The sequence below is a fragment of the Coregonus lavaretus genome (genome assembly GCF_964263955.1).
Source record: "Coregonus lavaretus genome assembly, contig: HAP1_SCAFFOLD_1071, whole genome shotgun sequence".
Taxonomy (NCBI): Eukaryota; Metazoa; Chordata; class Actinopteri; order Salmoniformes; family Salmonidae; genus Coregonus; species Coregonus lavaretus.
The window spans coordinates 92,501-117,500 of record NW_028166882.1 but is presented as its reverse complement, the minus strand read 5'-3'; the positions used below and the strand labels follow the sequence as shown (position 1 = coordinate 117,500).

The following is a 25,000-nucleotide window of genomic DNA, read 5'->3' as shown; positions in this document are numbered from 1 at the left end:
AGTGAGTGAGAGACAGAGAGAGAGAGTGAGTGAGAGAGAGAGACTGCGAGAGTGAGTGAGTGACTGAGTGAGTGAGTGAGTGAGAGAGAGAGTGAGTGAGTGAGAGAGAGAGAGACTGAGAGAGTGAGTGAGAGAGAGAGAGAGTGTGAGTGAGTGAGCCTGAGAGACTGAGAGAGTGAGTGAGTGAGAGAGAGTGAGTGAGTGAGAGAGAGAGAGTGAGTGAGAGAGAGAGAGACTGACAGAGTGAGTGAGGGGGTGAGTGAGAGAGAGAGACTGAGAGACTGAGAGAGTGAGTGAGTGAGTGAGAGAGAGACTGAGAGAGAGAGAGAGAGAGAGAGACTGAGAGACTGAGAGAGTGAGTGAGTGAGTGAGAGAGAGACTGAGAGAGAGTGAGAGAGTGAGTGAGAGAGAGACTGAGAGAGTGAGTGAGAGAGTGAGTGAGAGAGAGAGAGAGAGAGAGAGAGAGAGAGTGAGTGAGTTAGTGAGTGAGTGAGAGAGAGACTGAGAGAGTGAGTGAGTGAGTGAGTGAGTGAATGAGAGAGAGAGAGTGTGAGTGACTGAGACTGAGAGACTGAGTGAGTGAGTGAGTGAGAGAGAGAGAGTGAGAGAGAGAGAGAGAGAGAGTGAAAGAGAGAGAGAGAGAGAGAGTGAGTACTCAACTGTGCCTCTCTCTGAGGCACAGTTGAGTACACCCCTCCATCCAATAGACCCCAGCAACTTCCTTTTGGATTCACGTTTACGGTATAGGGGATGCATTTGTGACATACCTTACATCTCTGACCTTGTCAATATCAGCATTTCGCTCTACTTACCGTGAAGTGACATTATAATAGTCATCATCATAATAGTAGTACATTACAGTATACGTTTGCCTAAAATAGTACCATTTAAAGGGAGTATGTCAGGGTCAATTACTGACAAATGAGAACACACTAATCCTCAGGGGTCATTTAGGGGCAAAACGCACCACTTTGTGAAGCTTTTGTTTTGATTGAAGAGCAAGAAAAGTATTCATTTGTTCCACTTCTTTCCCTTCTAAATGCGGTTGCCTAAGGACAGGCAGTATGCACATATCTAAATGTTATGAAAAAATCAGTATTTTTTTGCCACTCAGAACACAGACATTTACCTTAAGGGGAGTTACCCTCATTTTAGACTTACATTTACATTTTAGTCATTTAGCAGACGCTCTTATCCAGAGCGACTTACAGTTTAGTGAATACACTTTTTTTTTTATACTGGCCCCCCGTGGGAATCGACCCCACAACGCTGGCATTGCAAACGCCATGCTCGCCATCAACTGAGCTACATCCCTGCCGGCCATTCCCTCCCCTACCCTGGACGACTGCTGGGCCAATTGTGCGCCGCCCATGAGTCTCCCGGGTCGCGGCCGGCTGCGACAGAGCCTGGATTCGACCCAGGATCTCTAGTGGCACAGTTAGCACTGCGATGCAGTGCCTTAGACCACTGCGCCACTCAGGAGCAACACTTCCCAAGCATACATTTTCATGACAGCGTTCCTAATCTGCAGTAGGCAATTACTGCAGTAGCAGTTGAAAATCGGTAGGTTAACACCAAACCGTGAGGTTATTATGAATTCAGAGCAGTCGGATGAAGTCATAGTCAAATACATTTGAACAAATGACCAACAATATCACACGGAAAGTGATGTGAGCATTGCATTGTGGAAAGCAATGACTTTACAAGAACACGTATTGCAACGCGAGGCATGTATTTCTAGATTAAACACTGATTCAGTGTGATGAACAAGTACATGTATGATTTGGTGTGCTCTACTTGAACACGCGCTTAGAGTTTTGAAACCACTGCCTATATGAGGAGCTGTCGTTGTTTGTTTTATTACCACATACTTATGGAAATTGCACCGGTTGAGAGATGATGGCTCTCTTGTGCCTACAGTGAAGGGTACTTCTGATCCAGCAGGTGGTGCTAAGATCCCTCCCTATATGACTTGAATGATGAGTTGATTTATTCCTTATAGCTCCTAATGATTTTAAGGCCAGTGTTGGCAAACATGACTTCTGCTCCAGCAGGTGGCCATGAAATCCCCCCCTATATGACTTGACTGACCAGGTAGTTGATGGACTCCTTATAGCTCTTAATGATCTCAAGCAGAGTGTTGGCCACATGACCTCTGGTCCAGCAGGTGGCGGTGAAAATAGTCCCTATAGGAGTTGACTCATTTCTTTGAGGTCCTAAATGAAGGATAGGGCGTCAACAGTGCATCTCGGCCTAACCCTGTTCCGGGCCCATTTCTTCACTCGATGCTTCCGGTGTTCTTCATCTCCTCTTCAATAGTCCTTCTCCACGTCTTCCTTCCCGTCTAGCCCTGTGCGTTCCACTGAAGTGTCTGTGTTTTTATGTCGTTAGGAGTTTTGCTCACTGCGTGTCCCCCTTCAATTTCCACTTTCTGTCCCAGTTGGGTAGCTATCCATTATACTGTAGCCTACTTACTACCAATGTCACTGTAGTCAAAGGTGATTTTCGATTATTATGTATGAGTATTATTATATATTGTGATATTATGATGTTCAAGCCTATAGGGTGTGGTAACAGGCCCTCTGTGATTTGTTGTTGTACTGTACATGTCAAGTATCTGCACTCTAGCCTAATTAGCCTAAACTGCTAGGGAAAAGTCACTTCCGGTCGTAGCTGTATCCCACCTAGTCAAAACCTTGTTAGTCCTTATCCTAAAAGGCACCCTCTGTTCCTCGATATACTCCACCGAGGGCCGGCAGCCAGTAAGTACAGGTAAGAGACAATTATGGCAACAATAAGTTGTCCTATGAAAGCTAGTCAAATGTGAGATGTTCAACTGCACTGAATGATAAAGTGGCAGTCTGTGCTCTTGGGCCCTTAAGGCATCAGTGCACCCCCCCAATTTGTCCCTTTTGAAATGAACAGTTGAGACGGGCCCTCTTTCTGTGGCCTTTCTTTGACGACACATCTGAGGCTATCCTGCGGCAATACAAATGATCAACATCATAACAATAATTCCATTATAAGAAGCTTTATTATTGGTTTGCTAAGAAAGGTACCATACAATATTGGCACATCACTATCACCTCTGTATGCGTAGGAAATCAATCCCTTCATTGTGTGTGTGTGTGTGTGTGTGTGTGTGGGTGTGTGTGTGTGGGTAAAGGTACGCCACTCTCGGTCTCACAGTTTATGCACACGGTCGTCTTTATGCAACAATATGGAAGACATTCCCAAATGTGCTTACATCATTGCGTAATGTCAGGGAGTCACACAAACAGTGTGTGCTGTTTGGCTGCAACACACATTAGGCATAAGGATGATGACAACTATTTTGTAAACGCTCCAGCTTGCAGAGGGATCACCACCCCTCCCATCCGCACCCCAGGTCCTCTTGGCCCCCTTACTGTCAGGCCGAGTGGTGTCTAGAGAAGAAAGAAGAAGAGTGATGTTTATTAATGACAGTCAATACGACACGTCCTTCCATAGCTAAACAGACTCATCCTACTAGGTCAGTGTTTCCCAACTCCAGCGGTAGAGTAGCCTACCCCCAACAATACCCATTTTTCTTGTAGCCCTGGAGAGCCACAGCTGACTGAACAACCTGTCACCTAATTAGCAAGTCCTCAATGAGTAAAATCAGGTGCAACAACAACAACAACAACAACAACAACAACAACAACAACAACAACAACAACAACAACAACAATATGAGGACAGGGACACAGTGTACTAGCTGATCTCCCAGTTGTCACCGTTTGGCCTTGTGTTCCACATAGCCTATATCAGTATTGGAGTATGTTTCCCGCGCACGGTAGTTGCTTTCACGTCACCTTTGTAATCGCTCCTCCCTAGTCCCCTAGAACGAGCGCCCTCCCCTTTGCAACGCCTCCGAACATATCACAGAGGCGCGCTTTCTGTGCCGATGGCCTCAATCAGGTCGACCAAACGCAGATAATAGCGCACCACGCACCGGCGCTGAAGTCATTCATTCACTTGAACTCAACTAGCGAACACACCATGTCTGGAAGAGGCAAAGGCGGCAAGGGACTTGGAAAAGGAGGCGCCAAGCGTCACCGAAAAGTTCTCCGCGATAACATCCAGGGAATCACCAAACCCGCTATCCGACGTCTGGCTCGCCGCGGCGGCGTGAAGCGTATTTCCGGTCTGATCTATGAGGAGACCCGCGGTGTCCTAAAGGTGTTCCTGGAGAACGTGATCCGTGACGCAGTCACCTACACCGAGCACGCCAAGAGGAAGACCGTTACCGCCATGGACGTGGTCTACGCTCTGAAACGACAGGGACGCACCCTGTACGGTTTCGGCGGTTAAACGCACTCTCTTCGGAACCTCAACACCCCGACTCGAACCCAAAGGCTCTTTTAAGAGCCACCCACATCCGCTTCAAAAGGGCCCATTCCATATAGTGTTTTTTTCTTTTCTTCCGTATGCTATTTGATAGGAAAGTATGAGCCACTTCGAGTGGACAGGGAGTATTAAATAGCGGATTCTAATGTCCCTTCCCGTTTTAGCGCACAGAGGGAGGCCTATATCTGACAGTGGCAAAGTGTAGTGACGTTGTTATTTTGGGTCAAGCAATAGTGGCATTTGGACAACATAAAACCACCACCCGTCGGTAGATGTGGCTCGAAAAGAGGGGGACAGCGTTCGCGCGCGCGCACACACACACACACACACACACACACACAGTCCAAAATGGGAGCCCTATGTCTGACGGTGCCAACGTGGGCAATTCTATCACCAGCATTATGTGGCACAACAATCGTGCCATTCGGACAACTATTCAGGCCCCCCTTTTGAAACACACAATTCCCCATCGGTCACAGAGCATAGGCTATAGAGAGGAGGGAGGGGGTGAGGACCCGCGCGCGCGCCCTCAATTGTCTTTGTTCGGGAAGCTAGCCTCTGAGCGGAAGGCTCTTTTGAGCGCTAGAGCTCCACTGGGCAAATAGCAGGGGCGCCTACGAGCAAGCAGGGGAGTGTCCACGGCCGCCGACTTTGATTAGCTTCCTCTTCATAAGACGGGTAAGCGCCCTTCACCCCCTCATTCGTTTCTGAGAAGCAACGAGACATCATCATGCCCGAGCCAGCAAAGTCAGCGCCCAAGAAGGGCTCCAAGAAAGCCGTCACCAAGACCGCAGGGAAGGGCGGCAAGAAGCGCAGAAAGTCCAGGAAGGAGAGTTACGCCATCTACGTGTACAAGGTCCTGAAGCAGGTCCACCCCGACACCGGCATCTCCTCCAAGGCCATGGGAATCATGAACTCGTTCGTGAACGACATCTTCGAGCGTATCGCCGGAGAGTCCTCTCGCCTGGCCCACTACAACAAGCGTTCTACCATCACCTCTAGGGAGATCCAGACCGCCGTGCGCCTGCTACTCCCCGGTGAACTTGCCAAACACGCCGTGTCGCACCAAGGCCGTAACCAAGTACACCAGCTCCAAGTAAACAGCGCATTTGGACTGCTCTACTAACCCAAAGGCTCTTTTAAGAGCCACCCACTCTGTCAGTAAAAAGAGCATTTCCATCGCCACCGAATGAATGCGCAGGTAGGCTGCGTTACATTGTATCATTGTTTAATGGGCGGCGCGCGCCGGCTCGGAGAACGGCTACATTGTATCATTTCCCCCGCCCGTTCCAGCGTAGGGGTTTAGCGCGCCTTTTTTGTTGTCTCTGCACGCTGAATAGTAACCCATGTTTGTCGGCCTCCATTCCAGGTGAAGGCAATGAAAAATGGCACCATTTGACAAAGGGTGTAAATAAAAAAAGCAGTCTGTTGGGTTTGAATGGAAAGAAATGCCTTTTGTCGTTTAATGAGCGGATAGTCATTTTGAGTCGACTTCCTGAATCGGTAGGACACGGACGGGGAGAATGGACGCTCCATCATTGGACTCTACCCTAATGATGTGAATGAGAACGATAATGGCAAGAATAAAAAGGGGGTGAATAATCCCGTCTAGGAAGAATAGGAGTAGGCATATATATATATATATATATATACGTAGCCCTTATTGCCAACGGGTCATTTCCGGTCCAGGTCGCATCATACATATATAGTCCCCTGTAGCTCAGTTGGTAGAGCACTGCGCTTGCAACGCCAGGGTTGCGGGTTCGTTTCCCAAGGGGGGCCAGTATGAAAATGTAGGCACACACTTAACTGTAAGTGGCTCTGGATAAGATCGTCTGCTACATGACTCAAAATGTCCATGTAAAGTGTAGTACATTTGAGGCACATAGTGTATTTTCCTTCCTACTACCCTCATGAGGCAACAGGATAAATATAATAATATAATATGCCATTTAGCAGACGCTTTTATCCAAAGCGACTTACAGTCATGCGTGCATACATTTTTGTGTATGGGTGGTCCCGAGGATCGAACCCACTACCTTGGCGTTACAAGCGCCGTGCTCTACCAGCTAAGGCAGTTGCTTCCACGTGAGGATATGAATGTGTCTGTAGGCCAAGTCACAGTATAACACAGTGAGCGAGCGGGCGGCCCTTGCGATAGTCGTTGGAGCAGCAGCGGATCCCAATGACTACCTTGGGGATAGCCTATACATTTACATTTTAGTCATTTAGCAGACACTCTTATCCAGAGCGACTTACATGAGCAATTAGGGTTAAGTGCCTTGCTCAAGGGCACATCGACAGATTTTTCACCTAGTCGCCTCGGGGATTAGAACCAGCCACCTTTCGGTTACTGGCACAACGCTCTTAACCACTCTTAACCACTAAGCTACCTGCCGCCCCATACATATATACAACAAGGAAAAGAAAAGAGGCCGCAATCAACCTTCTGACCCACATGCACCTGCTGGGATTCTTCTCCCAGTCCAACCACATATGCAGCCCTTGTCCCACTTGGGGGGAGAGAGAGAGAGAGAGACAGACAGAGAGAGAGACTCCCTCTATCTAGGCCTATATCAACGCGCCATGACCCATGGGGCGCCAGCCTCCATAGCGCCAGCCAGACACCAAGACCCACAGACACAAAGACCGAGGCGAGTCACGCTGCGGAGTCAAGCAGGTGAACAATATATTAGTAGAGACAGCCAACCTACCTACCTACCTACCTACCTACCAGAAGACAACACACAATCTCACTGTGTAGAAATAGTAGGCTACAAATACAACAACAACAACACTCACACTGCCAGTGCACAAAAAGTACTAATACAATAACACACACACACACATAGTGCAAGTAAGCATGTCGTAGGACTGTTTATACCATGTGGATCCTGTACATATGACGAATACAACCTGAAACTTGAGGTACAACACTAGTCTCAGCCAGGCCTCACAGGTGCATGTGTTTTAAGGTCCCCAAAAGAGCGCTTCTTTAAAACACCCCTGACCACATCAGGGGACCCCAAACCATTTGATTCCCTTGCCAGACATCTCGGCTCACTACACAACAAGTGCTGCTCGCAATCGGATGCACTTTTAGGCCATTTAGGAGACAAATAGCACAGGAAAACCAGTGCGCACCGCTCCACCCGACAGTCGAACGGTGAGGTTTTGAGCGAGCCGCAACAAAATGCACGGCCCTTCCGCGGCCCACATTACTTTATTCTGAACGGAGACAAGTCTGCTCGCTGGGCCGTTCGCTTTTGGACCAAAAACACGGCTCCGTCGGTGACTTTCGGGCCGATATAGGCGAACAGAAAACACAAGTGAAAGAGCATTTGGCCAGCCCAGAGAAGCCGAGCTGGTTGCCTTGAGTCTACATGGTTCTCATGTCGCGTTTAAGGCCAGCCCCCTGCTCGGTGTGGAGCTTCAATAGCGCAGAGCAGCGTCTACAGCAAACTACTCCTCGCAGACCGTGTGTGTGTGTGTGTGTACCGGACCAAACGACAGACAGACAGACAGACAGACATGGCAGAAGTCGCACCAGCACCCGCAGCCGCAGCGCCGGCCAAGGCACCCAAGAAGAAGGCAGCAGCCAAGCCCAAGAAAGCGGGACCCAGCGTAGGAGAACTCATCGTCAAGGCTGTGACCGCCTCCAAGGAGAGGAGCGGCGTGTCCCTGGCCGCGCTCAAGAAGACGCTGGCGGCAGGCGGCTACGACGTGGAGAAGAACAACTCCCGCGTCAAGATCGCAGTCAAGAGCCTCGTCACCAAGGGCACCCTGGTCCAGACCAAGGGCACCGGTGCATCCGGCTCCTTCAAGCTCAACAAGAAAGCCGTCGAGGCAAAGAAGCCCGCCAAGAAAACCGCAGTTCCCAAAGTAAAGAAGGTGGCCGCCAAGAAGCCCGCCGCGGCGAAGAAGCCCAAGAAGGTAGCAGCCAAGAAGGCCGTCGCCGCAAAGAAGTCCCCCAAGAAGGCCAAGAAGCCCGCTACACCCAAAAAGGCCGCCAAGAGCCCCAAGAAGGTGAAGAAGCCCGCCGCAGCGGCCAAGAAGGCGGCCAAGAGCCCCAAGAAGGCTACAAAGGCAGCCAAGCCCAAAGCCGCCAAGCCCAAGGCAGCCAAGGCCAAGAAGGCAGCCCCCAAGAAGAAGTAAACCTATTACAAACAGTGTTCTACTCGACACATGTTGTACCACAAAAGGCTCTTTTAAGAGCCACCCACCTCTTTCCATAGAAAGCGCATTGATTTCCATGTACTATCTGTCGTGAAAAAGAAATTACGCACACTAGGCTACTTTTACGCACACAACATCGTCCCACTCTGGGTGTGTGCGAAGGGAGAGGAATATAATAGAGGGCCAAAATGGCTTAGAAATTCGACCTCACGAGTGCACCCTCACCAGCCATTTGTATATGAGCCACTGGGCTATTCCCGTTCAGAGGCAGGCTGCTGTGATGTGTTACAAGTGCCATGTAATAACAATACTATAGTGGCTTCGAATTCAAACTCACGAGTGCACCCTCAACAGCCATATTTATATATGAGCCACTGGGCTATTCCCGTTCAGAGGCAGGCTGCTGTGATGTGTTACAAGTGCCATGTAATAACAATACTATAGTGGCTTCGATTTCAAACTCAAGAGTGCACCCTCACCAGCTGTTTGTTTCCCATTTGGAGAGAAATAATGTGAGGATTTCATGTCGGACATTTTGGCGCTCACGCGAAATGACACAAAGTAACAAAGTCGGAGGGACACAAAGTAGCCTCTCACTCGCTGCCTGTGGGTGGGAACCGGCTTAGGGCTGTCTGTCTGTCTGTCCCTCGCTCCAATTGGATAAGGCCACACCGGCCCGGTGGCCAATCGTTGCCTCTTGTGGCGAGGTATAAGTACGGCTCTCGAAGTGGCGAGCGGCTCATTCAGACTTTCTGTGACTTTCTCAAGATACCAATATGAGCGGAAGAGGCAAAACCGGAGGCAAGGCCAGGGCGAAGGCAAAGACCCGTTCATCCCGTGCCGGGCTCCAGTTCCCCGTGGGCCGTGTGCACAGGCTACTGCGCAAAGGCAACTACGCCGAGCGTGTGGGCGCTGGCGCACCAGTCTACCTGGCCGCCGTGCTCGAGTACCTGACTGCTGAGATCCTGGAGTTGGCCGGCAACGCTGCCCGTGACAACAAGAAGACTCGTATCATCCCCCGTCACCTGCAGCTGGCCGTCCGTAACGACGAGGAACTGAACAAACTGCTCGGCGGTGTGACCATCGCTCAGGGTGGTGTGTTGCCCAACATCCAGGCAGTGCTACTCCCCAAGAAGACCGAGAAGGCAGTCAAAGCCAAGTAAATTCGCTACTGCGACTTCAACTTGACTACTCAACCCCCAAAGGCTCTTTTAAGAGCCAACCACCTAGCTCTCCAAAAGCGCAAAGTACCTTTCTATGACCGCTACACATTGAGTGGGTGTATACACAACTATTTCGACATTCTGTGCCCACATGAGGCCTTCCATGAACAACAACACCTACTAGGCCTCGTTTGCCATAGCAGGCTAGCATTAGATTACAACGTGCCTATAAAGATGTCACTCTTGACTTTGGCGACTATTATTATGCGTAAAGGGCCGGCGGCGTCCTATTGCGCGCGCGCACCGGGAGTTTGAATTTTGGAGAGGCCGGGCCTCCCGTCCAATGGCCAACGGAGGAGGCCTGCGCAACGGGCCAATCGGGGTGGTGGGGAGATGGTGTCCAATCAGCAGGCGCCACTGCCGGCTTTATAAACTTCACATAGGCATTTCGAGGCTATACTCCCGACTGTCAGAGAAGCGCCATGGCCAGAACCAAGCAAACCGCTCGCAAATCCACCGGTGGCAAAGCCCCCAGGAAGCAGCTCGCCACTAAGGCTGCTCGCAAGAGTGCCCCGGCCACCGGCGGTGTGAAGAAGCCTCACCGTTACAGGCCCGGCACCGTGGCTCTGAGAGAGATCCGTCGTTACCAGAAGTCCACTGAGCTGCTCATCCGCAAGCTGCCCTTCCAGCGCCTGGTGCGAGAAATCGCCCAGGACTTCAAGACCGACCTGCGCTTCCAGAGTTCCGCTGTGATGGCCCTGCAGGAGGCTAGCGAGGCTTACCTGGTCGGCCTGTTCGAGGACACCAACCTGTGCGCCATCCACGCCAAGCGGGTGACCATCATGCCCAAGGACATCCAGCTGGCCCGCCGTATTCGCGGAGAGCGCGCATAAATGAGGATGACCTGAACTCCAAAATCCCCCAAAGGCTCTTTTAAGAGCCACCTCCATATTTCCATCAAAAAGGCACAATTGTTCCATGTATACACGCACCTCTACATTACCCACCATGTATGTTGTTCACTAACACGTCTAAAAGCTACGTATTGTACCTTTTCGTTGCCTGAAGTCTAGCTTCAATGTGTGTGTGTGTGTGTGTGTGTGTGTGTGTGTGTATATATATATATATATATATATATATATATATATATATACAACCGTCTGGCATCATCCACTTACTTTGGACTATAGTAGCACAGTAAAATGCTTTACAAAGGAGGGGGAAAAGAAACGAGTGATAATATAGGCCGAATAGTTACAAGAATTGTGTTCAGATGAATAATTGACACTATTAGTTGTGTGTCATTAGTTGCCTTGAATGCAGTCCAGAAGAAACATTGCATGCCAACTTCCTTTGAAAGTCCCATGTTGCAGTGCTGCTGAGAGACTCATGCAGAGGCCCAAACTTTACAGTGGAGCACGGAGGCCATCTTGTGGTTAAATGTGGGTACTGCACCTCATGGTCATTTGCTCTTTAGGCCAGCGTTTCCCAAACGCGGTCCTGGGGTCCCCAAGGGGTGCGCGTTTTGCGTTTTGCCCTAACACTCCACAGCTGATTCTAATACTCCCAGCTTGATGATGATGAGTTGATTATTTGAATCAGCTGTGTAGTGCTGGGGCAAAAACTCCCAAAACGTGGCCTGAGTTTGGGAATCCCTGCTTTAGGCTAATACTAGCCTATTAGGATGACTTGGTTCGATCGCTTTAATGGCAACTGCTAAACTCTAGTTTTCACTAATTACTTGTCCCAGGTCACCATTATGAATCCAATAGCAAAACAAATGTTTCAAAATTGCTCAATAGTGAAAAAAGGCCAGGAAACGATGGGTTCTCAGCAATATTTCACCAACAACCAATCACTATTCAAGCATAGACATTAGGATCATCAACAAATATTCCTAAGTCATACTACAAAAGGGTTGTAACGAAATGGATTTGTCTGTTCAATGCAAGTTCAACGTCAAAGAAAAAGTGCATCACCACAACAAACGTGTCTTTAGATACACTGTAAAAAATGACTTTGTGGAATGTACTCAAGCTATTACAGTCAACAAAGGCACACGTCATATTATTGAGTAGATCTTTTTGCTTGTTTTTATGAGTAGATAAGCTTGAGTAAGTTGAGTTGATGTGGTCCAATACATTGAGTAAAGATGATAGAGACGTAAAAAGGATTATATTACGTTGATTCGACTCAAATAGACACTGAGAGACTGAGAGAGAGAGAGAGAGACTGAGAGAGTGAGTGAGTGAGAGAGAGAGAGACTGAGAGAGTGAGTGAGTGAGTGAGATAGACTGAGAGAGAGAGAGAGTGAGTGAGTGAGTGAGAGAGTGAGAGAGTGAGTGAGTGAGAGAGACTGAGAGACAGAGAGTGAGTGAGAGAGACTGAGAGAGTGAGTGAGAGACAGAGAGAGAGAGTGAGTGAGTGAGTGAGTGAGAGAGAGAGAGAGAGAGAGAGACTGAGAGAGAGAGAGTGTGAGTGAGTGAGACTGAGAGACTGAGAGAGTGAGTGAGAGAGTGAGTGAGTGAGTGAGAGAGACTGAGAGACAGAGAGTGAGTGAGAGAGTGAGAGAGACTGAGAGAGTGAGTGAGAGAGAGAGAGAGTGTGAGTGAGTGAGCCTGAGAGACTGAGAGAGTGAGTGAGTGAGAGAGAGTGAGTGAGTGAGAGAGTGAGTGAGAGACAGAGAGAGAGAGTGAGTGAGAGAGAGAGACTGCGAGAGTGAGTGAGTGACTGAGTGAGTGAGTGAGTGAGAGAGAGAGTGAGTGAGAGAGAGAGCGAGAGACTGAGAGAGTGAGTGAGAGAGAGAGAGAGTGTGAGTGAGTGAGCCTGAGAGACTGAGAGAGTGAGTGAGTGAGAGAGAGTGAGTGAGTGAGAGAGAGAGAGTGAGTGAGAGAGAGAGAGACTGACAGAGTGAGTGAGGGGGTGAGTGAGAGAGAGAGACTGAGAGACTGAGAGAGTGAGTGAGAGAGTGAGTGAGAGAGACTGAGAGACATAGAGTGAGTGAGAGAGTGAGAGAGACTGAGAGAGTGAGTGAGAGACAGAGAGAGAGAGTGAGTGAGAGAGAGAGACTGCGTGACTGAGTGAGTGAGTGAGTGAGAGAGAGAGTGAGTGAGAGAGAGAGCGAGAGACTGAGAGAGTGAGTGAGAGAGAGAGAGAGTGTGAGTGAGTGAGACTGAGAGAGTGAGTGAGTGAGAGAGAGTGAGTGAGTGAGAGAGTGAGTGAGAGACAGAGAGAGAGAGTGAGTGAGAGAGAGAGACTGCGAGAGTGAGTGAGTGACTGAGTGAGTGAGTGAGTGAGAGAGAGAGTGAGTGAGTGAGAGAGAGAGAGACTGAGAGAGTGAGTGAGAGAGAGAGAGAGTGTGAGTGAGTGAGCCTGAGAGACTGAGAGAGTGAGTGAGTGAGAGAGAGTGAGTGAGTGAGAGAGAGAGAGTGAGTGAGAGAGAGAGAGACTGACAGAGTGAGTGAGGGGGTGAGTGAGAGAGAGAGACTGAGAGACTGAGAGAGTGAGTGAGTGAGTGAGAGAGAGACTGAGAGAGAGAGAGAGAGAGAGAGACTGAGAGACTGAGAGAGTGAGTGAGTGAGTGAGAGAGAGACTGAGAGAGAGTGAGAGAGTGAGTGAGAGAGAGACTGAGAGAGTGAGTGAGAGAGTGAGTGAGAGAGAGAGAGAGAGAGAGAGAGAGAGAGTGAGTGAGTTAGTGAGTGAGTGAGAGAGAGACTGAGAGAGTGAGTGAGTGAGTGAGTGAGTGAATGAGAGAGAGAGAGTGTGAGTGACTGAGACTGAGAGACTGAGTGAGTGAGTGAGTGAGAGAGAGAGAGTGAGAGAGAGAGAGAGAGAGAGTGAAAGAGAGAGAGAGAGAGAGAGTGAGTACTCAACTGTGCCTCTCTCTGAGGCACAGTTGAGTACACCCCTCCATCCAATAGACCCCAGCAACTTCCTTTTGGATTCACGTTTACGGTATAGGGGATGCATTTGTGACATACCTTACATCTCTGACCTTGTCAATATCAGCATTTCGCTCTACTTACCGTGAAGTGACATTATAATAGTCATCATCATAATAGTAGTACATTACAGTATACGTTTGCCTAAAATAGTACCATTTAAAGGGAGTATGTCAGGGTCAATTACTGACAAATGAGAACACACTAATCCTCAGGGGTCATTTAGGGGCAAAACGCACCACTTTGTGAAGCTTTTGTTTTGATTGAAGAGCAAGAAAAGTATTCATTTGTTCCACTTCTTTCCCTTCTAAATGCGGTTGCCTAAGGACAGGCAGTATGCACATATCTAAATGTTATGAAAAAATCAGTATTTTTTTGCCACTCAGAACACAGACATTTACCTTAAGGGGAGTTACCCTCATTTTAGACTTACATTTACATTTTAGTCATTTAGCAGACGCTCTTATCCAGAGCGACTTACAGTTTAGTGAATACACTTTTTTTTTTATACTGGCCCCCCGTGGGAATCGACCCCACAACGCTGGCATTGCAAACGCCATGCTCGCCATCAACTGAGCTACATCCCTGCCGGCCATTCCCTCCCCTACCCTGGACGACTGCTGGGCCAATTGTGCGCCGCCCATGAGTCTCCCGGGTCGCGGCCGGCTGCGACAGAGCCTGGATTCGACCCAGGATCTCTAGTGGCACAGTTAGCACTGCGATGCAGTGCCTTAGACCACTGCGCCACTCAGGAGCAACACTTCCCAAGCATACATTTTCATGACAGCGTTCCTAATCTGCAGTAGGCAATTACTGCAGTAGCAGTTGAAAATCGGTAGGTTAACACCAAACCGTGAGGTTATTATGAATTCAGAGCAGTCGGATGAAGTCATAGTCAAATACATTTGAACAAATGACCAACAATATCACACGGAAAGTGATGTGAGCATTGCATTGTGGAAAGCAATGACTTTACAAGAACACGTATTGCAACGCGAGGCATGTATTTCTAGATTAAACACTGATTCAGTGTGATGAACAAGTACATGTATGATTTGGTGTGCTCTACTTGAACACGCGCTTAGAGTTTTGAAACCACTGCCTATATGAGGAGCTGTCGTTGTTTGTTTTATTACCACATACTTATGGAAATTGCACCGGTTGAGAGATGATGGCTCTCTTGTGCCTACAGTGAAGGGTACTTCTGATCCAGCAGGTGGTGCTAAGATCCCTCCCTATATGACTTGAATGATGAGTTGATTTATTCCTTATAGCTCCTAATGATTTTAAGGCCAGTGTTGGCAAACATGACTTCTGCTCCAGCAGGTGGCCATGAAATCCCCCCCTATATGACTTGACTGACCAGGTAGTTGATGGACTCCTTATAGCTCTTAATGATCTCAAGCAGAGTGTTGGCCACATGACCTCTGGTCCAGCAGGTGGCGGTGAAAATAGTCCCTATAGGAGTTGACTCATTTCTTTGAGGTCCTAAATGAAGGATAGGGCGTCAACAGTGCATCTCGGCCTAACCCTGTTCCGGGCCCATTTCTTCACTCGATGCTTCCGGTGTTCTTCATCTCCTCTTCAATAGTCCTTCTCCACGTCTTCCTTCCCGTCTAGCCCTGTGCGTTCCACTGAAGTGTCTGTGTTTTTATGTCGTTAGGAGTTTTGCTCACTGCGTGTCCCCCTTCAATTTCCACTTTCTGTCCCAGTTGGGTAGCTATCCATTATACTGTAGCCTACTTACTACCAATGTCACTGTAGTCAAAGGTGATTTTCGATTATTATGTATGAGTATTATTATATATTGTGATATTATGATGTTCAAGCCTATAGGGTGTGGTAACAGGCCCTCTGTGATTTGTTGTTGTACTGTACATGTCAAGTATCTGCACTCTAGCCTAATTAGCCTAAACTGCTAGGGAAAAGTCACTTCCGGTCGTAGCTGTATCCCACCTAGTCAAAACCTTGTTAGTCCTTATCCTAAAAGGCACCCTCTGTTCCTCGATATACTCCACCGAGGGCCGGCAGCCAGTAAGTACAGGTAAGAGACAATTATGGCAACAATAAGTTGTCCTATGAAAGCTAGTCAAATGTGAGATGTTCAACTGCACTGAATGATAAAGTGGCAGTCTGTGCTCTTGGGCCCTTAAGGCATCAGTGCACCCCCCCAATTTGTCCCTTTTGAAATGAACAGTTGAGACGGGCCCTCTTTCTGTGGCCTTTCTTTGACGACACATCTGAGGCTATCCTGCGGCAATACAAATGATCAACATCATAACAATAATTCCATTATAAGAAGCTTTATTATTGGTTTGCTAAGAAAGGTACCATACAATATTGGCACATCACTATCACCTCTGTATGCGTAGGAAATCAATCCCTTCATTGTGTGTGTGTGTGTGTGTGTGTGTGTGGGTGTGTGTGTGTGGGTAAAGGTACGCCACTCTCGGTCTCACAGTTTATGCACACGGTCGTCTTTATGCAACAATATGGAAGACATTCCCAAATGTGCTTACATCATTGCGTAATGTCAGGGAGTCACACAAACAGTGTGTGCTGTTTGGCTGCAACACACATTAGGCATAAGGATGATGACAACTATTTTGTAAACGCTCCAGCTTGCAGAGGGATCACCACCCCTCCCATCCGCACCCCAGGTCCTCTTGGCCCCCTTACTGTCAGGCCGAGTGGTGTCTAGAGAAGAAAGAAGAAGAGTGATGTTTATTAATGACAGTCAATACGACACGTCCTTCCATAGCTAAACAGACTCATCCTACTAGGTCAGTGTTTCCCAACTCCAGCGGTAGAGTAGCCTACCCCCAACAATACCCATTTTTCTTGTAGCCCTGGAGAGCCACAGCTGACTGAACAACCTGTCACCTAATTAGCAAGTCCTCAATGAGTAAAATCAGGTGCAACAACAACAACAACAACAACAACAACAACAACAACAACAACAACAACAACAACAACAATATGAGGACAGGGACACAGTGTACTAGCTGATCTCCCAGTTGTCACCGTTTGGCCTTGTGTTCCACATAGCCTATATCAGTATTGGAGTATGTTTCCCGCGCACGGTAGTTGCTTTCACGTCACCTTTGTAATCGCTCCTCCCTAGTCCCCTAGAACGAGCGCCCTCCCCTTTGCAACGCCTCCGAACATATCACAGAGGCGCGCTTTCTGTGCCGATGGCCTCAATCAGGTCGACCAAACGCAGATAATAGCGCACCACGCACCGGCGCTGAAGTCATTCATTCACTTGAACTCAACTAGCGAACACACCATGTCTGGAAGAGGCAAAGGCGGCAAGGGACTTGGAAAAGGAGGCGCCAAGCGTCACCGAAAAGTTCTCCGCGATAACATCCAGGGAATCACCAAACCCGCTATCCGACGTCTGGCTCGCCGCGGCGGCGTGAAGCGTATTTCCGGTCTGATCTATGAGGAGACCCGCGGTGTCCTAAAGGTGTTCCTGGAGAACGTGATCCGTGACGCAGTCACCTACACCGAGCACGCCAAGAGGAAGACCGTTACCGCCATGGACGTGGTCTACGCTCTGAAACGACAGGGACGCACCCTGTACGGTTTCGGCGGTTAAACGCACTCTCTTCGGAACCTCAACACCCCGACTCGAACCCAAAGGCTCTTTTAAGAGCCACCCACATCCGCTTCAAAAGGGCCCATTCCATATAGTGTTTTTTTCTTTTCTTCCGTATGCTATTTGATAGGAAAGTATGAGCCACTTCGAGTGGACAGGGAGTATTAAATAGCGGATTCTAATGTCCCTTCCCGTTTTAGCGCACAGAGGGAGGCCTATATCTGACAGTGGCAAAGTGTAGTGACGTTGTTCTATATCGTGGAGCTCCGCCCCATAGGGGAGCTATGCTCCTAGTGGTTTACCCTCTGCCCTAGGGCAGAACAGCCTGAAGCAAATTTATGCACACACCTACAGCCAATAGGAGTACAGGTGTCCCTATATAAGGAACCCCGTTCCATCAATCTGCCTCCCATTATCTTCAGCGACTGGACTAGAGTGAAGAAGCCTAGAAGACTCAAGAAGAATTTCGTCGTTGACTGCCAGCCGTCAACGTCTTCTAAATGAGCACGCCAAGTTATCCACCCCCAAAGGCCCTTTTCAGGGCCCTGTGCCGCTGTACCTCCATGGCAACCACGGACCCCCACGACCTATGTTTCGTGTGTTTGGGACCGCTGCATGCCAAGGATGGTCTCGGCGACCCTCCTAATTGCGCCTCCTGCGCTCTCCTTCCTATGAAGGAGAGAAAGCAGCGCTGGGCGTTTTTCAAGGAGGATGTCCCTCTTGATGATGCAATGTCCGTGCTCGCCTCTGGCTCAGAGGCATCAGCGGGCAGTGCGGAATCAGAGGATGACAGGGAGAGCGCCGAGCCGGATGTCCCAGTGGGGCAATCCAGAGCTCTGGCGCCAGCCTTTAAGACCCCCTTTCCATCGGGAAGCGTGAGGTCTGAAGGTTCCCTGTGCGAGGAAGACATGAGCTCTGTTAGGTCAGAGGCTCTGTCCTTCGCGGCTGCCTCTCTGCGTTCGGACTTTCCCGAACTCATTGAGAAGGCGGCCACTCGACTGGAGATTGCGCTGCCCCCACCTCCCCCTCCAATGGAGGTGGATTTGATGGAGGGCGGCCCCTACTCCAAGCCAAGAAGGGCGGCTGAGCCAATGGCTCCAGCCTTGCCCTCTCTTGGCAAATATGTCGAGGGCTCGTGGGGGGCACCTCTGGCGGCGCGTTCGCCGGCCAGAGTGTACACCCCATTCACCAGAGTGGCTGGATATGAGTGGGCGGCTAGGGGAATCCCCAGGCTCGAAGGCGCCATGACGGCGTTCCTAGTGCCGGGTTCGAGTCCCTGGGCAGCCTCCAAGAAGGCCACCCTGCCAGCACAGAAGGACAGGTTCACAGCCCAGTTGGCTGAGAAATCCTTCACGCTGGGAGCCCAGAGCGTTGCGGCGGCGAACAACATCGCCCTCCTCGCGGCCTCCCTGTCCCGTCTCACAACGGGCAGGTCTGAGATGACCAGCGAGGAAGTGGAGGAGGCCTCCAGGATTTCCGGAGCCATCCTCCACCTGACGCAAGCGGTTGCTATATGTGCGGGCAGGACCATGGCCACCTCGGTGGTCACGGAGCGGCACCTCTGGCTGTCGATGACGGCTATGAAGGAGACCGACAGAGCATCCTTGCTCAACGCCCCCGTCTCCAGCGAAGGCCTATTTGGCCTCGCTGTGAAGGACGCCACAGAACGCATCGCCAAGCTGGACGAGGAGAGGAAGCACCTGGCGAAGCATTTGCCGCTGGCAATGAAGGCCAGCAGAGCCCCAGCCAACCCGTCCACCTCTAACGCCCCCAGTAAATCCGCTGGGAGGCGAAGGGCCAGGCGACAGACGCACACCCCAGGCGGCAGGAGAGCGGGCTCGGCCCCTCCAGCAGCGACGGTGACGGCGTCGGTTCCGCCGGCAAGAGAGGTCGTCCAGAAGCCAGCCTGGCAGCACCAGAAGGTCTCCCAAAAGAGGCGGCATCTTTGACGAGGCGAGGGGGAGAGAGCAGAGGACGGCCCGGCGCATGACGCAGAGGGGCCTACTGTTCCCCCCCACCCCACTGTTCAGGGCGTGGAGGGCTGTTTTTATAATTATGTGAATAAAGAGATGATTCTCACTGACATTGTCAAAGAAGGACATTTATTCCATAAGGTTAAGAACACTTCACGTTCTATGTCTCTCCCTCACCATCTTGAGTGTAGCTCAACCCACTTAGAGTGTGTAGCTGAGCGCGCTCAAGAGAGGAAAAGGGTAAAGGTAGCAAGGCACTGCCTTAGCTCACCTAATAAAGATCTCTTACTACAGACTCCTAGGAGCTCTGTAGTAAAGGTCTCTCATAGCAGGCAGCTGTCTCTGTCCCAATGTGACATGAAGGCGCAGCCGCTAGCCGGGAAGAACGCCTTGCTGCAGGCTAATGCCTCAGCCGGCGCAGTTCAGACCCGTGCGACGTTCACGGAGAGCGGGAATACCAGAGTTACAGGTGTAACCAAGGTATGGACGCCTCCGGTCTATCATGAACGTATCAATGCCCAGGGCTCTGAGCGCAGCCCACCACTCACTGAGTGTGTTGTTGAGCAGCCGCATGAGACCAGTAAAGAGGTGTTATGGCACCACCGTGTGGTACCAGTCAGAGATTACACCTTTCAGACTCAGATGAGTACTGTAATGGATGGGTCTCATGGCAAGCGGCAGTCTCAGTCAGACAATGACGTGATGACGCAATCGCTATCCGGGGAGAGCGCGCCGTCTCAGGTTAATGCCTCAGACAGCGCAGTTCAGAACCGTGCTGCGTTCACGGAGGGCCGGATTACTGGAGTTACGGGCGTAACTAACGTATCAAGGCCTCCGATTCACGAACCAGCTGATGTTTCCTCTCCCTTTCGAGGGGGGCCCCCCCTGGGCTATTCCACCAACTCAGTGCTGGGGAATAGCGGCGGCAAGGGCCATAGAGGAATACAGGTCCTTCCTACTGGACGTAAAAGAGCTTCGTGCACGTCCGCTTTCTCTGCATTGCTGGCAGTGGCAACGAAGCTGTACCCTCTCACGCTGGCTAGAACAGACGTTAGAGAAGGGTTATGCCCTCCAATTCCATCGGACCCCACCCCCGTTTCGGGGAGTGGTGGAAACGGTGATGAAAACGCCGGACAAAGTAGCCGCTCTGATATCAGAGATCACGGAACTTTTGGCGAAGGAGGCGGTCACAGTAGTTCCCCGAGAGCAAAGGAACAAGGGGCTCTATTCGCCCTATTTCCTAGTGCCCAAAAAGACGGGGGGAGTGAGGCCGATTTTGGATTTACGCATTCTCAACGAGAGCATAACCAAACGGCCCTTTCGAATGCTGACGACAAAACGTCTACTGGAATGTGTCCAGAAGGGAGACTTTTGTACAAGCATAGACCTAAAGGACGCGTACTTTCATGTGCCGATTCAATTTCGCCACAGAAAGTTTCTGCGGTTCGCCTTTCAAGGGGTGGCGTACGAGTTCACGAGGATGCCGTTTGGGTACGCCCTGGCACCTCGAACGTTTTCCAAATGTGTGGAGGCGGCATTGGAACCGCTGCGTCGTCAAGGGATAAGGATATTAGCCTACCTAGACGACCTGCTGGTTCTCGCCCCGTCAGCAGAGCTGGCGTTCACGCACACGACACAGACAGTGATTCATCTCACGCGTCTGGGGTTCGCTGTGAATTGGAAAAAGAGCGCACCCTGGCCCAGTCATCAGATTGTCTACCTGGGACTACAGCTAGACACTGTAATGATGAGGGCGCGAATATCGGACCCTCGAAGGGCAGCATTGGTACTAGCCCTGAGGAAGTGTCGTCCGAATCACACAGTAACGGCGTTATCGATCATGTCACTTTTGGGTCTCATGTCGGCAGCCCACTCTGTGGTACCGCTGGGGCTTCTGCACATGCGCAGAACACAGCGGTGGTTCGCCCAACTAAGACTAGACCCAGTGCGTCAACGTCATCGGTTGGTGGTGGTTCCTCTCTCGCTAAGAGCAGACCTGGACTATTGGAGGAACCCGTGCGTTCTCACGCACGGAGTCCCGATGGGCAAGGTGTCATCCTACATTCCAGTGTATACAGATGCCTGTCTGACTGGATGGGGAGGGACATGTCAGTCTCAAGCGATAGGTGGTGCATGGCCTCAATCAGGTCGGCACATAAACCTCTTGGAGTTGGAAACGGTTCGACTGGTTCTGAACCACTTCGCGTCTACCCTTCGGGGTCGCGATGTGTTGGTTTGGTCAGACAACCGGACCACAGTAGCTCACATAAATCGCCAGGGAGGGGTCAGGTCTCCTGCCCTCCACAGGGCGGCAGAGGAATTGTGGCTGTGGGCTCACAAGCACCTTCGCTCGTTGAGAGCAGCGCACATTCCGGGCTACTTGAACGTAGGGGCAGATCTCATGTCAAGAGGGGGTCCTCGAGACGACGAGTGGTGTCTGCACCCAGACATTGTTCTCCAAATTTGGGAACAATTCGGGAGAGCCGAGGTGGATCTGTTCGCGTCACGTGTGAACGCGCAGTGTCCCCTATGGTTCTCCCTGAGACAACAGGACGAGCCGCCATTGGGAAGAGACGCGTTCGCGCACTGCCCGTGGCCGAAAGTTCTCCTGTATGCATTCCCTCCGCTGTCTTGCATTCTCCCACTGCTAGCCAGGGTGAGATCAGAGGAGCTAACAGTGATACTGATAGCGCCCGATCGCCCGGGGGCTCCGTGGTTTGCAGAGATGAGTCAGATGTTGATTGTGCCACCTTGGACAATTCCACATCGACGAGACGCGTTGAGCCAGGCGGGAGGCTCGATAGGGCAGTGGCCCATAATCGGTCAACCACTGAGGGCTTGGTTCCTGAACGGGACAGGTTGAAGCGCCGTGGGTTATCTGATGCAGTGATCAGAACCATACAGAGCGCTAGGGCCAGTTCCACTTCCAGGATGTACACGAGCAGATGGAATGTTTTCTCACAGTGGTGTAACACACAGGACGTAGACCCCATGAGCTGTCAGGTAGAGAGTGTGCTCTCATTCCTGCAGTTTATGTTTGATAAGCAGAAATCGCCCTCCACCATTCGAGTGTTTGCAGCGGCAATTTCAGCTGGTCATGAAGGGTTTAACGGGAAAAACCTGTTTAGTCATCCATTAGTGAAACGTTTCTTATTGGGAACGCGACGGCTTAGGCCAATGCCTAGAGCTACGCTGCCCCGATGGGATTTGGCTTTGGTTCTCGAAGCGCTATGTAAGTCGCCGTTCGAGCCATTGAATCAAATACCCCTCAAGATGCTGTCTATCAAGACGGCGCTGTTGCTCGCCTTGACTACTGCTAAACGAGTCAGCGATTTGTGTGCACTGTCGACGAGACCCGACTGCCTAGCCATTAATGGCGATCTGAGCAGAGCGGTGTTACGTCCTAACCCGGCATTTGTGCCGAAGGTTATTAACAGTGCATATAGATCGCAGATCGTGGAATTGTGGGCTTTTCATCCCCCTCCCCATGGGGAGAGGAGTGAGGAAAAGCTTCACTGTCTGTGCCCAGTACGCGCTTTGGCGTGTTACGTTAGGCGCACAGCGGCGGTTAGGTCATCGCCTCAGCTGTTTGTGTGTCACGGTGCGGCTGCATTGGGTAGACCACTTTCAAAACAGCGTTTGTCTCATTGGCTTTGTGAAGGCATTGAGAAGGCGTACGAGGCGGCGGGGCAACAACCGCCTCAGGGTATTAGAGCGCACTCCACTCGTGGAGTAGCAGCTTCTACTGCTCTTTTCAGAGGAACAGAGGTAGAGGATATTTGTAGAGCAGCGTCATGGTCGACACCGTCTCCTTTTATCCGTTTCTATCTGTTGGATATGTCTTCTAACTCTTTGGCTCGGTCTGTACTCAGCGTGGCTGAAGGGAGATCATGAGCAGAATAGAGAAGAAAGCAGGATTGTGAATAAGTTCATAAGTCCGCTTTTATTAGAAGTAACATATTATGGACATGTTTTCTAACTCTTGTGTTCGATCAAATTTCAGCAGAGCTGAAAGGCGTTCTTGAGCAAGAAAAAGAGGACAGAGTAGGACCTTGGACAGGTTCCAATCAGGTCCGCTCTGGTTAGGAAGACTTATGTCAAGGATAAGCCCTTTAACTCCAATCTCGATTGCACTCAGCACAGCTGAAAGAGAATCTTGAGCTAGAGGAGGGAGAAGCAGGATGATAGACTGGTCTCTATCAGGTCCGCTTTGGATGAAGAGCATAGTCTGTGGCATGTCTCCTGTCTGACAGTGTCAGCATATAGAAACATGTATTGAATGGACAGAATGTGAGGTCATCTATCTGAGGTTCAGTTTAGTATGACTGGTATATATTTTGTTCATAGAATATTGAGGCACGGCTATCTGCTAGTCAGATTAGCACGGCGTCTATTCTATTGATCTGCCCAATAGCCATTGACATTGTCATTGAGCTAGAGGGGGCGGGTCTATAACCAATGACGCGGTATATTGTGACGCCCTAATGGGTTTTTTAGTCGCAGTACTGCGAGAATTGGTTGCAGCCATTGCTGGGCTTGACCTTTTTCATTTTTTAATGGGAAGTGTTAGGCTCGGCAGGGAGTACATTTTGGAGCGTTTCGCTCCGCCTTAAACCACTAGGAGCATAGCTCCCCTATGGGGCGGAGCTCCACGATATAGAACGACTAGTTACCGGAGTGTAACTCCAGTTCTATGAGTGGAGCGGAGCCCCATAGGACTTAAGGCCCTACCGATCCTCTCTAGTCTCGCTGAAGATAATATCTCGGGAGGCAGATTGATGGAACGGGGTTCCTTATATAGGGACACCTGTACTCCTATTGGCTGTAGGTGTGTGCATAATTTTGCTTCAGGCTGTTCTGCCCTAGGGCAGAGGGTAAACCACTAGGAGCATAGCTCCCCTATGGGGCTCCGCTCCACTCATAGAACTGGAGTTACACTCCGGTAACTAGTCGTTACCGGAGTGTAACTCCAGTTCTATGAGTGGAGCGGAGCCCCATAGGACTTAAGGCCCTACCGACCCTCTCTAGTCTCGCTGAAGATAATATCTCGGGAGGCAGATTGAGGGAACGGGGTTCCTTGTATAGGGACACCTGTACTCCTATTGGCTGTAGGTGTGTGCATAATTTTGCTTCAGGCTGCATCTGCCTTGGGGCGGAGGGTAAACCACTAGGAGCATAGCTCCCCTATGGGGCTCCGCTCCACTCATAGAACTGGAGTTACACTCCGGTAACTAATCGATTTCATGTCGGACATTTTGGCGCTCACGCGAAATGACACAAAGTAACAAAGTCGGAGGGACACAAAGTAGCCTCTCACTCGCTGCCTGTGGGTGGGAACCGGCTTAGGGCTGTCTGTCTGTCTGTCCCTCGCTCCAATTGGATAAGGCCACACCGGCCCGGTGGCCAATCGTTGCCTCTTGTGGCGAGGTATAAGTACGGCTCTCGAAGTGGCGAGCGGCTCATTCAGACTTTCTGTGACTTTCTCAAGATACCAATATGAGCGGAAGAGGCAAAACCGGAGGCAAGGCCAGGGCGAAGGCAAAGACCCGTTCATCCCGTGCCGGGCTCCAGTTCCCCGTGGGCCGTGTGCACAGGCTACTGCGCAAAGGCAACTACGCCGAGCGTGTGGGCGCTGGCGCACCAGTCTACCTGGCCGCCGTGCTCGAGTACCTGACTGCTGAGATCCTGGAGTTGGCCGGCAACGCTGCCCGTGACAACAAGAAGACTCGTATCATCCCCCGTCACCTGCAGCTGGCCGTCCGTAACGACGAGGAACTG

General features: G+C 50.5%; 6 protein-coding genes across 6 annotated transcripts in view; all 6 read left to right on the top strand.

The window, feature by feature from the left end:
* Window positions 1–4,020: 4,020 nt before the first annotated feature.
* LOC311114150 (histone H4) lies at window positions 4,021–4,332 on the top strand (the record flags this gene model as incomplete). The annotated part of the gene is made up of 1 exon (XM_084189426.1): window positions 4,021–4,332. The coding sequence occupies one exon, from the start codon at window positions 4,021–4,023 to the stop codon at window positions 4,330–4,332; it is 312 nt and encodes a 103-aa protein (XP_084045552.1).
* A 3,567-nt stretch (window positions 4,333–7,899) lies between these two features.
* Window positions 7,900–8,523, top strand: LOC311114160 (histone H1; the record flags this gene model as incomplete). The annotated part of the gene is made up of 1 exon (XM_084189435.1): window positions 7,900–8,523. One exon carries the CDS (start codon window positions 7,900–7,902, stop codon window positions 8,521–8,523), a length of 624 nt encoding a protein of 207 aa, XP_084045561.1.
* Window positions 8,524–9,320: 797 nt separating this feature from the next.
* Window positions 9,321–9,707, top strand: LOC311114138 (histone H2A; the record flags this gene model as incomplete). Its single annotated transcript, XM_084189415.1, has 1 exon — window positions 9,321–9,707. One exon carries the CDS (start codon window positions 9,321–9,323, stop codon window positions 9,705–9,707), a length of 387 nt encoding a protein of 128 aa, XP_084045541.1.
* Window positions 9,708–9,941: 234 nt separating this feature from the next.
* LOC311114166 (histone H3.2-like) lies at window positions 9,942–10,600 on the top strand (the record flags this gene model as incomplete). The annotated part of the gene is made up of 2 exons (XM_084189441.1): window positions 9,942–9,959; window positions 10,250–10,600. The coding sequence occupies 2 exons, from the start codon at window positions 9,942–9,944 to the stop codon at window positions 10,598–10,600; spliced, it is 369 nt and encodes a 122-aa protein (XP_084045567.1).
* Window positions 10,601–16,937: 6,337 nt separating this feature from the next.
* LOC311114173 (histone H4) lies at window positions 16,938–17,249 on the top strand (the record flags this gene model as incomplete). The annotated part of the gene is made up of 1 exon (XM_084189447.1): window positions 16,938–17,249. One exon carries the CDS (start codon window positions 16,938–16,940, stop codon window positions 17,247–17,249), a length of 312 nt encoding a protein of 103 aa, XP_084045573.1.
* A 7,469-nt stretch (window positions 17,250–24,718) lies between these two features.
* LOC311114147 (histone H2A) overlaps window positions 24,719–25,000 on the top strand; it is a gene marked incomplete at both ends in the record, with an annotated part of 387 nt that continues 105 nt past the window's right edge. The window contains one exon of the mRNA XM_084189424.1: window positions 24,719–25,000. This exon is cut by the window's right edge and continues 105 nt beyond it. Coding sequence (XP_084045550.1) covers window positions 24,719–25,000 — 282 coding nt within the window.